Source organism: Bufo bufo, chromosome 5 (assembly GCF_905171765.1).
Source record: "Bufo bufo chromosome 5, aBufBuf1.1, whole genome shotgun sequence".
Lineage (NCBI taxonomy): Eukaryota > Metazoa > Chordata > Amphibia > Anura > Bufonidae > Bufo > Bufo bufo.
This window is the reverse complement of record NC_053393.1, coordinates 446,976,276-446,993,110: the sequence shown is the minus strand read 5'-3', so window position 1 is coordinate 446,993,110 and position 16,835 is coordinate 446,976,276. Positions and strand designations below refer to the sequence as shown.

Sequence of the window (16,835 nt, the reverse complement as noted above, 5' to 3'; positions counted from 1 at the left end):
AAATATAGCAGTGTCCCACTGCAAAAGGGCTTTGATGTATATTTCCTGTATGTATGCTACCAGAAGGTCAAAAATGTGTGTTCACTGTGTGTTTATGCATTTTCCTGTATAATAGGCAGTTAGCAGTTAAGAGGTCTTTATTATGAGGTGAGTTCGTATTCTCTCCCCATACCGAGGAGCAGTTAGATTACTCTGGAGGGAGTCTGAATGTAGGCATTGATGGCAGCTCTGGATTGAACCAGCAAGAGACAAGCAAAACAGACAGCAATGTGGATACAGATCAAAAGATATATCCTAGGAGCATGCCATAAACAAGCCGATGGTGTATAGAGTAGTTCAGTGGAGCAGATTGGCCATCTGTATAGGAAAATGATCTACATCCCGCAGAGGACATTTGTGGAAGTGTATATTGCGAGTACAGCAACATGTCCGAAAGGTGCAGAACTTAGTCTGGTGGTTGCAGGACATTGCATTTCATAAAGAGTGTTGCATCGCTTGTTCCTGGATGCTTGTAGTAGATTCAAGAAAGTTACTCAAGACGACAATTGTGGCTGTTAACTCTAACTTCAGCAATGCAACCTGGAAGAACTGTGCAAAATGCACTCCTGTAACACCTGCCAGTCCATGCATGTTGAGAACTGTAACTGATGTGATTGAACTTGAATCTACAGTTAAAAAATATTACACCTTTAGGGCTTGTTCACACAAACTTAGGCTTTTTCAGTGTTTTGCGGGCCATTTTTAACGGATCAGTTTTTGTTCCGTTTTTTGTTTCAGTAGTGTTTCCGGTTCCATTCCGTTTTTCCATTTCGTTATTCCATATGGCATATACAGCATACAGTAATAACATAGAAAAAATTGGGCTGGGCATAAAATTTTCAATAGATGGTTCCGCAAAAACGGAACGGATACGGAAGACATACGGAGTACATTCCGTATGTGTTCAGTTTTTTTTGCGGTTTGCGATAGTAGGACATGTTCTATCCTTGAACGGAAATACGGAAACGGAATGCATACGGAGTACATTCAGTTTTTTTTTTAAATAAATGGTTCCGTATACGGCCCCTAAAAAAACGGCCCGTATAATGAACGCATAAAACGTTCGTGTGAACGAGCCCTTATACTGCACTGACATCCGCAGCTACATCAAGGGACCCTGCCTTGCTCTTTGAAGGGCATCTGTCAGCAGATCTGTACCTATGAAACTGGCTGATCTGTTGCATGTGCGCTTGGCAACTGAAGGCATCTGTTTTGGTCCCATGATCATATGTGCCCGTTGCCCATTGCTGAGAAAAATGATGTTTTAATCTATACAAACGAGCCTCTAGGAGCAACGGGGGCGTTGATGTTACACCTAGATGCTCTGCTCTCTCTGCAACTGCATCACTTTTACACTGCCTGGCCCTATTAATCAAAGTGCAGAGGACACGGCAGTTGCAGAGAGAGCAGAGCCTCTAGGAGTAACGTCAACTCCCCCGTTGCTCCTAGAGGCTCATTTGCATATATTAAAACATAATTTTTCTCAGCAATGCGGACACATATGAACATGGGACCAACACAGATGCCTTTAGCTGCCAAGTGCACATGCCAGTTATATAGGTACAAATCTGCTGACAGATGCCCTTTAAATACATCAACATCAAGGGCAACTCAACCTACATCAGGCAGGAGAGCGTAAAAACCAGAGAGTGCCTCAGAGGAATTAAAAGATGCGCCCGTCTCATCACTGTCCTGCCCAGGGACTGTAAGTACAACTACTTCCATCCTCCACACCACCCCTGCTGCTGATCGCATATTTACCATAGATCTTTATCTGAAATCTAAAGTTGCCATTTATACAGCAAAAAAAGGCTGCAAAAATCACCTAGAAAACAAAACACAAAAGTGCAGAAAAACGCCACTAAAAACAATGTAACCATCCAACAAATCACTCTCAAATTATATACACAAAGTTCTATGTCATGGGGGTGTGAGGAACTGGAAAGATAAGTGTGGACATGAGAATACAAGGAGATAGGATTCCGCACATAGTGATCTGTACAGAGCAGCCTCTCGCTCCGTGCTGCAGAGCTCACATGTGAATATACAGTCCAACTGCTTTGCTGACATGTGACAGTGAAAGCTGAGGCTACTTTTCCATTCCGCTAATGAGATCCATCATAGGATCTCAATAGCGGGGGAAAACGCTTCCATTTTGTCCCCATTCATTGTCAATGGGGACAAAACTGAACTGAACGAAATGGAATGAACCAGAATACATTCCGTTACGTTGCGTCCCCATCGCGGACAGAATAACACTGCAAGCAGCGTTTTTCTGTCCGCGATGCGGTGCGGAGCAAGGCGGATCAGTCATGACTCACAATGTAAGTCAATGGGGACGGATCAGTTTTCTCGGACACAAAAGAAAACGGATCCGTCCCCCATTGACTTTCAGTGGAGTTCATGACGGATCCATCATGGCTATTTTAAAGATAATACAACCGGATCCGTTCAGAACGGATGCAGAAGGTTGTATTACCAGAACGGAAGCTTTTTTGCTGATCCATGACGGATCCAGCAAAAATGCTGGTGTTAAAGTAGCCTTAGAGAGATTCTTTGGGACCATAAAATTTATGTCCCCCTCCTTAGGATAGGCCCACAATTTTGAATAAGTGGGGTCAGATTCTTGAGACCCCCGACTGCCGTGCTTAAAAAAAGCCCTGCATCTCCTTCATTGTTTGCCTGGTATTACAGCTCATTCTCATTCCCTTCAGTAGGACTGAGCTGCTATAACAGGCCCAGCCTGGTGAGCAATAAATGGAGAAGGCGTTCACCATCATTCCTTCATGACGAGTGTGTGTGTGTGTGGAGGGGGGTGCTGGGAGTCCCAGCCCATGGGGTATAGAAATGGGGACATGACAAAATGTCTGAACAAGGCATTAAAGGGATTGTCCGCTTTATCTATATTGATGACCTATCCTCAAGATAGGTTATCAATTTTAGATTGACGGGGGTCCGACTCCTGGCACCCCTGCCGATCAGCTGTTTGAAGAGAAGGTAGCACTGCCTTCTCTGCTTAGTTTACCTGCTCGCCACAGCAATTGCAGTGTTGAGCATAGGTCATTGAGGATAGGTCATCAATATCAGATCGGCGGGGGTCCGACTCCTGGTGAGCATAGGTGAGCATAGGTCATTGAGGATAGGTCATCAATATCAGATCGGCGGGGGTCCGACTCCTGGTGAGCATAGGTCATTGAGGATAGGTCATCAATATCAGATCGGCGGGGGTCCGACTCCTGGTGAGCATAGGTCATTGAGGATAGGTCATCAATATCAGATCTTCGGGGGTCCGACTCCTGGTGAGCATAGGTCATTGAGGATAGGTCATCAATATCAGATCGGCGGGGGTCCGACTCCTAGGGAGCATAGGTCATTGAGGATAGGTCATCAATATCAGATCGGCGGGGGTCCGACTCCTGGTGAGCATAGGTCATTGAGGATAGGTCATCAATATCAGATCGGCGGGGGTCCGACTCCTGGTGAGCATAGGTCATTGAGGATAGGTCATCAATATCAGATCGGCGGGGGTCCGACTCCTGGTGAGCATAGGTCATTGAGGATAGGTCATCAATATCAGATCGGCGGGGGTCCGATTCCTGGTGATCATAGGTCATTGAGGATACGTCATCAATATCAGATCGGCGGGGGTCCGACTCCTGGGGAGCATAGGTCATTGAGGATAGGTCATCAATATCAGATCAGCGGGGTCCGACTCCTGGTGAGCATAGGTCATTGAGGATAGGTCATCAATATCAGATCGGCGGGGGTCTGAATCCTGGTGAGCATAGGTCATTGAGGATAGGTCATCAATATCAGATCGGTGGGGGTCCGATTCCTGGTGATCATAGGTCATTGAGGATAGGTCATCAATATCAGATCGGCGGGGGTCCGACTCCTGGTGAGCATAGGTCATTGAGGATAGATCATCAATATCAGATCGGCGGGGGTCCGACTCCTGGGGAGCATAGGTCATTGAGGATAGGTCATCAATATCAGATCTTCGGGGGTCCGACTCCTGGTGAGCATAGGTCATTGAGGATAGGTCATCAATATCAGATCGGCGGGGGTCTGACTCCTGGTGATCATAGGTCATTGAGGATAGGTCATCAATATCAGATCGGCGGGAGTCCGACTCCTGGTGAGCATACGTCATTGAGGATAGGTCATCAATATCAGATCGGCGGGGGTCCGACTCCTGGTGAGCATAGGTCATTGAGGATAGGTCATCAATATCAGATCGTTGGGGGTCCGATTCCTGGTGATCATAGGTCATTGAGGATAGGTCATCAATATCAGATCGGCGGGGGTCCGACTCCTGGTGAGCATAGGTCATTGAGGATAGGTCATCAATATCAGATCGGTGGGGGTCCGACTCCTGGTGAGCATAGGTCATTGAGGATAGGTCATCAATATCAGATCGGCGGGGGTCCGACTCCTGTTGAGCATAGGTCATTGAGGATAGGTCATCAATATCAGATCGGCGGGGGTCCGACTCCTGGTGAGCATAGGTCATTGAGGATAGGTCATCAATATCAGATCAGCGGGGGTTCGACTCCTGGTGAGCATAGGTCATTGAGGATAGGTCATCAATATCAGATCGGCGGGGGTCCGACTCCTGGTAAGCATAGGTCATTGAGAATAGGTCATCAATATCAGATCGGTGGGGGTCCGACTTCTGGTGAGCATAGGTCATTAAGGATAGGTCATCAATATCAGATTGGCGGGGGTCCGACTCCTGGTGAGCATAGGTCATTGAGGATAGGTCATCAATATCAGATCGGCGGGGGTCCGACTCTGGTGAGCATAGGTCATTGAGGATAGGTCATCAATAGTAAAAAGTGCACAACCCCTTTAAAGGAGTATTTGAGTGGTGACTAGTTATCCCCCATCTACAGTCTGGTGGGGGGCCCACCGCTGGGACCCCCACTAATCATGAAAACAGGGACACTGTATGCCTCAGGGACCCCCTGAAATGAATGGAGTGGCTGGTCAGGCTTGCACACTTCTGCTCCATTTATCTTTATGGAAGTTCTAGAAATAGGTGAGCACTGGGCCCTTTAAAGCTTGACTGAATGGTTTACTGTACTACACCCCAACATAGCGTCCGCTGCTTTACTTCATCAATGGATCAAACAACTTAAGATACTCACAGGTCATCACTCACACGGACAGCGCTTTTCTTCAGCTTGGTCAGCTCGTAGTACTGCTCTATTGGTAGCCCCCTGGAAGATAGAGAACGCTGTTAGGGGGATTCTACATATGGCAGTGTTTTATTCCAGCCTCAGAAGGCATTTCTTCTAGGAAACACTTTTTATCGTGTTCCTTAGAAGAAATGCTGCAACAAGCAATCCAAGTGCAGTCACATAACTAGCATGGTGCACTCCGCAGCCATTGGGTTTTCTCTGCTGAGTCGTCAGCGCTGCTGGAAACCAGATCCTGCCTATCCTGCTGCTAATAATTAAACTGCTGGGGCCCTAGGCGGCCTGTGAACTAGCACCAGTAGTTACAACCAGTGCAGAGATCGGAGCTCCACTTTATCTTTCCCATGTGTACAAAGTGTGTTCAGACTCCGCATTTTTTAAATGGATAACGAAGAAGGGAGGAATACGCTATAAAGCGTTCTTATCTACCATACAGTATGTGGATAATATACCGCTCTTTGCTTTATTCAGCAACTTTAGAAAGTTATGGATTCACAATCTAAGGCCCCTTTCACACGAGCGAGTATTCCGCGCGGATGCGATGCGTGAGTTGAACGCATTGCACCCGCACTGAATCCTAACCCATTCATTTCTATGGGGCTGTGCACACGAGCGGTGATTTTCACGCATCACTTGTGCGTTGCGTGAAAATCGCAGCATGCTCCTCTTTGTGCGTTTTTCACGTAACGCAGGCCCCATAGAAATGAATGGGGTTGCGTGAAAATCGCAAGCATCCGCAAGCAAGTGCGGATGCGGTGCGATTTTCACGCACGGTTGCTAAGAGACGATCGGGATGGGGACCCGATCATTATTATTTCCCCTTATAACATGGTTATAAGGGAAAATTATAGCATTCTGAATACAGAATGCTTAGTAAAATAGGGCTGGAGGGGTTAAAAAAAAATTAAAAATAATTTAACTCACCTTATTCCACTTGTCACTGCTGCTTATCACATGATCCATCACCATGGTGATGGATCATGTGATGGACCATGTGATGAACGCAGTTACGTCATCAAAGGTCCTATTGCTCACAGATGAAGACAGAAGAGATGCCGGCTGCGCGAACAAGTGAGTTAAATTATTATAATTTTTTTTTTAACCCCTCCAGCCCTATTCTACTATGCATTCTGTATTCAGAATGCTATTATTTTCCCTTATAACCATGTTATAAGGGGAAATAATACAATCTACACTACAACTAACCCAAACCTGAACTTCTGTGAAGAAGTTCGGGTCTGGGTACCACAGTCGGTTTTTTATAACGCGCGTGCAAAACGCATTGCACCCGCGCGATAAAAACTGAACATCGGAACGAAATCGCAGTCAAAACTGACTGCAATTGCGTACCTACTCGCGCGGGTTTGCCGCAATGCACTGGGACGCATCCGGACCTAATCCGGACACACTCGTCTGCAAGGGGCCTTAGGCTACTTTCACACTTGCGGCACAGGATTCCGGCAGGCAGTTCCGTCGCCGGATCCGGCAATCCGGGCGCAAACTGTTGGCATTTGTCAGACAGATCCGTCTCTCCGGTGTCATCTGGAAAAACAGATCCGGTATTATTATTTTTGCATTTTTAAAGGTCTGCGCATGCACAGATCGGAAAGCCGGATCCTTTTTTCCCGGAACACCTAATGTCGGCACTAATACACTTCAATGTAAATTAATGCCGGATCCGGCATTCCGGCAAGTGATCAGTATTTTTGGCCGGAGAGAAAACTGCAGCATGCTGCGGTATTTTCTCTGTCCAAAAAACGTAAGAGGGACTGAACTGATGCATCCTGAACAGAATGCTCTCCATTCAGAATGTATTAGGATAAAACTGAGTTTTTTTCCGGTATTGAGCCCCGAGGACGGAACTCAATACCGGAAAACAAAAACGCTAGTGTGAAAGTACCCTAAGATTTCATATGATAAATCAGTCTCAGGTGTTCTGCATTATTAGATGCTTCAGAGTGGAATTTTACAGTATGTGAGAAACAGCAAATACACAGCAATATACAGTGTGTATTACTGTATATCATATGGATGATGACTTCTTTGTGTAGTCCAGATGCCTCCTACCTAGTGACATCTAGTGGTAGAATTGGAATATAGCAACCATGGTTACCTTCTATGGTCATTAAAGTGATTTTTAATTGTGAAATACTGACCTCTTGTGGTCATATGTGAAATTATTATTCACAGACAAGGAATGCGGTCATGCAGGCTCGGACTGTTGAATCCCCCGGGTGGCCCTTGAGCCAGGTGGGCATTTAGTCCGCCAACCCTGCACAAGTGGCACATGCACAGTAGACTGACTGTACTACATACACATACCAGTTAACACTAGCCAGTTTATTATTATTAGTGGGATTTCAGGAAAAATTTGATTGGCTGCAAAGCCGAATTTTCTTGTGCTTCGTGGTAGCGAATTGATTTTGCATTAATGGTGGTAAAAAAAAATAAAAAAATCATACTTGCCTCATCAATTTGCTCGCGCTGGCCGCCGCCATCTTGATTGAAGATCTCACACGAAATCCTGTGCGCGGTGATGTATGACGTCACCACGCCAGCCAACGAGATTCTCACTAGATCTTCAATCAAGATGGCGGCTACCTGTCATTGCACCTGCTACTTAAAAAGATATGTGCTTCGTGATGAAGTAATTTGTCACAAAGCAAATTTCTTTTGTAAAATTCGGCGTAGCAGTCGAATCGATTTTTTGAATACTTTGCTCATCTCTTATTATTACATCGGTGGTGGGGAAGACTTCTAGGCACAGACGCAGGCCACTACAAGGACCCCCATCATCCATCATCTTGTAGTGTCTTGCTACTGCTGCCACTGTGTGAGCAGGTAGTATTTACATGTAGTTTTACAGTGGACCCCCAAAATGAATTTTACTTGTGGGCCCTAGGCACCTCAGTCAGACACTGTGGTAACGTGATACTTTTTAAATGGCTGCCTAGATTAAAATTGCAGATGTTTGAATATACCTCCCAACCGTCCCAGATCCAGCGGGACAGTCCCGGATTTCAGTGGCGATATGTCTAGCTTTCTGGCAGCTGTCTCTGGACAGTTGCCTGTGTATTATGATGAAGCATCGGCTCCCTGCTTCATCATTCCTCCCCCCTGCCGACTCTCCGTACCTCTGGTCTGTGCAGGGGGTGGGGCCGGCCGTCAGCCTCGGCTCCGCCTCCTCCACAGACCAGAGCAGCCAATGTTCTGCTGCTAGGAATGAGGTACGTATGTGGTGCTTATTTTTTTAAACTTTCTGTGAGGGGCACATAACCGGACATACTACTTGGGGGCACAGCTGGATATATTACTGGGGGGGCACATAATTGGGCATATTACTGGGGGCACAGCTATACATATTACTGGGGGCACCGCTGGGCATATTACTGGGGGCACATAACCGGACATACTACTGGGGGGCACAGCTGGGCATATTACTGGGGGCACAGCTGGACATATTACTGCGGGGCACAGCTGGACATATTACTGGGGGGCACATAGCTGGGCATATTACTGGGGGCTCAGCTGTACATATTACTGGGGGCACAGCTGGGCATATTACTGGGGGGCACAGCTGGACATATTACTGGGGGGGCACATAGCTGGGCATATTACTGGGGGCACAGCTGTACATATTACTGGGGGAACAGCTGGGCATATTACTGGGGGCACAGCTGGACATATTACTGGGGGGCACAGCTGGACATATTACTGGGGGGCACATAGCTGGGCATATTACTGGGGGCACAGCTATACATATTACTGGGGGCACAGCTGGGCATATTACTGGGGGCACAGCTGGGCATATTACTGGGGGCACAGCTGGGCATATTACTGGGGGCACAGCTGGGCATATTACTGGGGGCACAGCTGGCCATATTACTGGGGGCACATAACTGGGAGTTAGAGGCGTGGCCTAGTGAAGAAAAAATTTGCCGCACAGTGTGTCCCTCTTTGTTCATTTAGATAATTGGGAGGTATGGTTTGAACCAGCTTCAGTCTCTACTCAGGCACTGTGTAGGGCAGAAACTGACGTGTTACAGTGGATGGAACATGGCAGCATAAAAGCCCGGCTGAACTGAATTGTGACCAGAGCCATATGGCACTTGCTGTTCATTTCCACATGTGGTCAACACCACAAACTTAATTTCAATATATTATTATGCAGCACGTTGGTTGGATTTCTTTTAGTTGATATGGTGCTGCAGCCGGTATAGAAGATAGGACTGGTACTGTTTACATGCAAAACGGAGCCTGGGAATGGCTAGCAATTCATTGGCACAGCAGCTACCAAAGAACATGGCCTATATATGTCCAGAGAGTAATAATAAAGACTAGGGGTCATTTATTAAGACCGACGTTTTAGACGCCTGCTCTGTCGGTGAATCGCCGATGTTATGAAGAGGTGCCAGCCTCTACATAATTTCGGGGCATCTGTGCCTGAAATACACAATAGGCGTATTTCAGGTTAATAGATGACCTCCTAAGATTAAAGTTTTTAGCCAAAGCCACTACAGAGTGAGCCGTCATAGCATACCTGGGCCAGGGGTCTCCTCCATAGCCATAGTGCTTATGTCCTTTTGCCTCTTGCGGTGGAGGTTCGGTCTTTGGTCGATGGTCAGCTGGAAGAGACACGGCTCCTATTCCTCCATATTCTCTTTCCCTGCCCCATGGAAGCCGAAAGGTAACAGGTGTTGATGAGCGATACTCATGATATCTGTATGATAGAGAGAATCATGGATTATTTTCTCATTTCTAGTGATTAAATTGAGGTGCATGAAAGCATTAGAATGGCATGAAATTATAGGAGGATTTTTGCTAACCATCTCCGGTAATATTTTTTTAATTCAGTACGTAAAATATTTGATATGATTCCAACCCCTATAATATTTGAGATTAGTCCACTGTGCCACCAGAAGTCTGCTCCAGCCCCATTCACTATAATGGGGGCGGGCCAGAGGTCCGGCCGCAGCACGGCAAACAAGCCGAGAGGCAGACTGACAAAAACCGCAGCATGTTTTAGTTTTTATCCGGCCACCTCTCAGCATGTCGGCACGCTCCCATTACAGTGAATGGGGCCGGATTGGGCTTCCGGCGGCATGGTGGATTAGTGATAGCATGGATCCGGCAGGCTGTTCCCCCGCCGGAACAGCCTGGCAGAAAAGGCTACCGCAAGTGTGAAAGTAGCCTTAGACTCTGTTCACACTGGCATCATTGGTTCAGTTTTAAAGGATCTATGAAGGATGACAGATAAGTTTTGATTCATTTTGCAATGGATCCCATTGATTTAAAGAAGATCTCTCATCTTGACATTTGTGCTCTAAGTAAATGCTTGTATTATTTACAAAACAACAATTGTCCAGCATCTTTTTATAACTCTGCATTGTTCTGTTCCTCAGTTATTCCTCCTGAAAATGTAGCACTGCCACTGCCAGTGCCAGACTATAGGAACATACGTCTGTGTATAAATCAAGGGTGGCCAACCTTACAGACACAAAGAGCCAGACAAAAAAAACGTATGACTACCAGGAGCCACAGGCTATACATTTAAACACAAGTCACCGTATTTTTCGCCCTATAAGATGCACAAGTTTTAGCGGAGAAAAATAAGAAAAAAATTATTGTTCATCAAACCCCCAATGCTCATCTAACCTAAGATAAGATCCCCAATCCTCATCAGAACTCCAAATCAGACCCCCAAAATAAGACCCCCAATGCTCAGATCAGACAACACAAATCAAACTCCCAGTGTCAGACCCCCCGTGCTCAGATCACACCCCCTGTGCTCAGATCAGACCCCCGCGTGCTCAGATCAGACCCCCCCCGTGCTCAGATCAGATCCCCCCTGTGCTCAGCTCAGACCCCCCCAGTGCTCAGATCAGACCCCCCCCTGTGCTCAGATCAGACCCCCCGTGCTCAGATCAGACCCCCCCCGTGCTCAGATCAGACCCCCCCGTGCTCAGATCAGACCCCCCCGTACTCAGATCAGACCCCCCCGTACTCAGATCAGACCCCCCGTACTCAGATCAGACCCCTTCCATGCTCAGATCAGACCCCCCCATGCTCGGATCAGACCCCCCCATGCTCAAATTTGACCCCCCATGCTCAGATCAGACCCCCATTGCTCAGATAAGATCCGCCCCATGCTCAGATAAGATCCCCCCAATGCTCAGATCAGACCCTCCATGCTGAGATCAGGACCCCCCCCATGCTCAGATCAGACCCCCATGCTCAGTACTATAATTTAAAGAAATCGCCTACTTCTCCTGATCAGGCACTCTGCAGGTCTGACACGGTCTCCACTGTGACCTGATGCGGACAGCGTCAGGTCATAGTGCGCATCTCCACCTATTAGGGTTGTCACGATACCAAAATTTTGATTCGATTTCGATATCATAAAAAATTATTGCGATACTCGATGCCATTCGATACCACGCGAAAAAAATAAAACGCCAAAAAAGCTGTGTTCATTCCATATTTTATGGAATGTCCGGCCCATATCAGAGCGGTCCTATCCTATTTTTGGGGGGGACAAGGTGACTAAAAATGGCAAATCACTTGGTTGTGATTTTTTTAAAATATTTTAGTAGTTCACACTTTTTCGGGCATGGTGATATGTAATATGTTTATTTTTTATTGTTTGTAAATTTTATATGTAAAATTGGGAAAGGGAGCGATTTAAACTTTAAAAAATTTTTTTTTTACTTTTTATTTACTATTAGCCCCCTTAGGGGCTAGAACCCTTGTCTTATTCACTCTAATAGAGCTCTATCAGGGTGAATAGGACTTCACACTCTCCCTGCTGCCGTGTGCATAGTGTACACGGCAGCAGGGAGCTTACCAGGGTAGCCAGGGCTTCAGTAGCGTCCTGCCTGCCATGGTAACAGATCGGAGCCCCGAAATTACACTGCTGGGGCTCCGATCGGAACTGCCACCAATGAAGAGGAGGGGAGGGGCCCTGTCACCAATGATACTAATTCTGGGGGGGCACTGCGCCACCAATGGTTAGAATTTAAAATACTGGGGGGCACTGCTCCACCAATGAATGTAATGAATGCATTAATTCAAGTATAGGAGGCAGCGGGTGCCGGAGGCGGTATCACATAACCGGCCTCAATAACAGGGCATGCGATCTGCCGAACCGCGGCAATTAACCCCTCAGGTGTGGCACCTGAGGCGTTAATTTCCGTGGTTCGGCGGATCGCATGCCCTGTTATTGAGGCCGAGTGCCAGGTATGTGATACCGCCACCGGCACCCGCTGCCTCCTATACTTGAATTAATATGTTAATTATAATCATTGGTGGCGCAGTGGCCACAGCCCCTCGCCTTCTCCTCCCTGCTATCTACCCATTGGTGGCAACGGCAGCCGTGTCCCACTGAAGAGGGAAGGAGGGACTCCCTCCTTCTCCACTGTGCTAATGAAGAGAACATGGCACGCGCTGAGAGCGGTGCGTGCCATGTTCTCTAACTGATACTAGGCTGCGCAGCTGCTTCCCAGCTCCACCGCTAGAGCTGCACTTGAAGAGGCAAAGAGCCGCATGCGGCTCGAGAGCCGTGGGTTGGCCACCCCTGGTATAAATGAACGCTCCCTATGCAAGATATTTCAAGGCCCAGCAGGGGAAGTGCAGTATCCCAGATGGGGTATCTACTACAGATGAGCGAATCGGATCCCACAAAGTGGAATCCGATCCGAATTTGAGGATAAATTCGATTAGCCTAAAAGCCGAATTTCCTCGTGCTTCGTGTCAGCGAATCGTTTTAACCTGAAATAGTATAAAAAAAAAAAATTAAAACTTATCTCCTCCATTTGCTCGCGATGGGCCGCCAACTTCCAATGTAATCTCGTGCCGCACAGGATTTCGGCTGAGATCTTCAAGCAAGATGGCGGTGGCTGGCCCGTTGCGAGCAAATGGAGGCGGTAAGTTTGATAAAGAAAAATGTTATTGGTAATTTTACACTCAGATTCTGTGATCATGTATGAACGTGGCATCTGAGGGGTACAATGACTGTGGCGGCGCGATTGCAGCTCCCTGTTATTGCACCCCCGCGATAAAGTAATTCGTCATGAAGTTAATTTTGGGGGGAAATTTGGCAAACCAGTCGAATTGAACTTTATGAGAAATTTGCTCATCTCTAGTATCTACAGTTGTCTGATAATGTGCTGTTGAGGTAATGTTCTGCATTTAATGTTATGTGATACACTACTATAGTATATGAAACACTCAGCATGTTCCAGCATGAGTCAGGCATGATCAGAGTTACGGATGTAGCAGGGTTAACACACATGCTTTATGAGACATGTTATCTAAACTAAATGCAACTAAATGCGTTAAGCAATTGCTTTTAAATGGCTTTTGTTTCAAGATAACGCGATGAGTTAAGAAATTTGAGTTAAGAGTGTGTGTGTGTTACCCCTGCTACATCTGTATCTGTCCTGACCCAGCCATCTCTGGAGCACAGGGTGTGGGCTGGTCCCTCCTCCTAGTTCCAGAATAATCAAGTGTTCTAGGAGTAGGCATTGTGTGAAGATGGGCCTGGAGACAATAGGCGCACCTTTCCCCAAGTATTCAGCTACAACACTTCTGGTGGCTAACAGATCCCTGTGTGTCCTCCGCCACTTCTACAGAGATAGGCCTCATGCACATGACCGTTCCGTTTTTTGCGGACGGCAAAACACGGAAGCCGCCTGTGTGCCTTCCGCAATTTGCGGAACGGAACAGGCGGCCCATTCTAGAAATGCCTATTCTTGTCCGCACAACGGATAAGAATAGGACAGGTTATATTTTTTTTGCAGGGCTACATAACGAAGCAACGGATGTGGACAGCACACGGAGTGCTGTCTGCATCTTTTGCGGCCCCATTGAAGTGAATGGGTCCGCACCTGAGCCATATAAAACTGCGGCTCTGATGCGGACCAGAACAACGGTCGTGTGCATGAGGCCATAGAGAGAGAATAATTGGAGTATTGTCTACAGTGTGAGAGTCAGCAAGGTAACCAGTGTAGAGCATTACAGATTTTGCTGCTGCAAAGGTGAAACATGTTAGGAGGCGACAATGTTCTAGTCAGCAAGGCGATCAATGCACAGCATTTTTTCAGTTGTATTATTGGAACCGCACGCCGCTGTGCGAATTGCTGACATTGTGACAGATTGCAGTTGTTAGCCAGTGATACTAGTAGCAAGTGGAAGAGGGCCATTGATGTAAACTACTTGCTTAACTCATGCTTGGACATCTGGGTGGAATTTTCACTGTGTATAGATAATTGCTGGATATACTACAACTCCTATTGTGCACACAGTAAAGAGAGACTTTTGTTAAGTTTAATCTGGCCTGGTTACTGACTCTCGTAACACCACAAGCTTGCCATTGCATCATTTCAAGCCCTGCTATGCACCCACATGGACAATTAAAATCAAGGGAACCTCCAAACTACTATCAGACAGGAGTCCTAGCTACAGGTTGTGCCCCAAGGGGACACAAGGTGACCTCCGCCACTGCACCAACCCAAGGGAGCAACGGCCTGAGGAAGTATGCCGTGACATCAGGGCCATTACCACTCCCATTCTCTCCTTCTGCTCACTGCAGAAGTATTTATTTATACAGAGGCCCGGGGGTATCATGATTTGGGGAAAATCAAGCAAGAGGTAGACCCCAAGATCTGCACATTGCAGCAAGTAACCTTTAATGCATTGTTATCTTTAATTTGTAAAGTTGATTGTTCTGAATTTAAACCAATGACCATTTTAATTTTGATGTAGTTCTGTCTCTTTAAGTGGCTCAAAATGTTAATATCAATTTTCCTACATTTATAGACTTGAGCAGTCATGAGTTCTATACCATAGCTGTTTCTATGAGTTGCTAAAGGTCTAGCAACAGATATGCAAACTTAACTCTTCTACATATGGGGAGTAGCATTCCAGCATGCAGGAAAGCGTGAAGGAACGTACCAATAAAACGGGGAGTCAGGAACTTTCATAAAAAAATACGTCAGTTCAGCATATTTATCTGTAAAGCTACTGGCTATTTTTCAGGATATATTGTAAAGTTATGTACATTCTGCAGCCTAGTTACTAAACTACCCAATTACAAATGTTACTGATTTCAAAGCTTAACCCCTTAGAGACCAGGCTTGACCTTAACCCATCACTAACTTTTCAAAAAACTTTTGATATGTACTAGAGACATATCAAATGTTTAGATCAGTGGGGGTCTGATTGCTGAGACCTCCACCAATGTCCAGAATGAGATAAGAAAGCACGCATATCACGCTCTCTCCTTGCTGCAGAGAACGGAACTGAGATGGGCCCATAGACTTCTATGAAGCCTGTCTCGTGCATTGCACTTCTCTCCTCTCATTCTAGAGATAGGTGGGGTTCTCAGCACTCAGACCTCCACCGATCCAAAATCTATGATATAGCATACGTTTTTTTGAAATGTTAGTGACTCTTTAATGACCAGCAGAATCATTTTTTTTCCTCTCTGCCTTTCAGCAGCCATAACATTTTTATTTTTTCAGTTACGGTGCATGTCTTGTTTTATGCGGGAGAAATGTTATCATATTTTGGTTTTGTTTTGGGGTACATATAAATTACTGTGCAATTATTATTATTATTATTGTTACTTTGCTGCAGAAAAAAATAGTAAAAAAAAGATTTTGGGCATTTTTTTCTTCTTCTTTGTTTCTTACACTGTTCGTGTTTCACACAAAATAAGCTGATAATTAAATTTGCTGCTGACTGAGGACCTGCACCTCCCGCCGTCAAAAGACTTGGTCCTTTGGTCCGCGTCTGATCCACATTTTTTCCTGGATGCAAATAGTGTGGACAGCACACGGATGCCGCAAACTATAGAACATGTCCTATTCTTGTCAGTTTTTTGGACAAGAATAGGTATTTCTACAATGAGGGCCCAGCAAAGTGCGGCATGCACATGTCCGGTATCCATACTTTTGCGTATCTGCGGTTTGCGGACCACAAAATGCATATATTATTTTTTCCAGAGATAACTGTTGCTAGGGGTCTTAGACTTCAAAGAAATATATGCACATAGGAGAAACACTGATTTTAGTGGTCAGCTGAAAAAAAAAAAGGTTTTCAGTTACCCCATGTCTGTGGCTCTGTCTAGTTTTGTACTCAGCCTTAGCACAGGCCAAATGTATACAACCAGAACATATTGTTTTTTTTCTGGAACATTCCCATCCCTTCCCTTGGGTCTATTTTACATTGCCTTAAAGGGGTTGGCCACTTTCTGGTTACTTTTGACCAATGTATAGAAAAAATTACTATATGTGCAAAAGTCATGTTCCCTTGTTGGGCAAATCTTTTGTGCTGTCCACATAGTGTCCTGTCCATAAAATGGTGGCTGAAGGAGGGTCATGTGACCAGGCAGAAGTAACTCCAGACACGTCACTCACATACACCACATCTGCCATCTGCACTTGCAATGTTGAGAGTTTAGTTCATGTGGGTATTTTAATGGAGGAGGCTGGGTGATTTGCCTTGTCACATGACGCTCCATTAGCAGCCATTTTATGGACAGAACCTCAGGCCAATAGACTCTACCAACAAGGGAGAATACCTTATGAAATATAG

At 46.0% G+C, this 16,835-nt stretch overlaps 1 protein-coding gene across 1 annotated transcript in view; it reads right to left on the bottom strand.

Annotated features, from left to right (window-relative positions):
* C5H7orf31 (chromosome 5 C7orf31 homolog) overlaps positions 1 to 16,835 on the bottom strand; it is a 65,858-nt gene that overhangs the window by 34,274 nt on the left and 14,749 nt on the right. Inside the window, exons 2-3 of the mRNA XM_040433998.1 lie at positions 9,781 to 9,960; positions 5,190 to 5,261 (exon numbers count right to left, since the gene is read on the bottom strand). Coding sequence (XP_040289932.1) covers positions 5,190 to 5,261; positions 9,781 to 9,960 — 252 coding nt within the window. The remainder of the gene's footprint in view (positions 1 to 5,189; positions 5,262 to 9,780; positions 9,961 to 16,835) is intronic.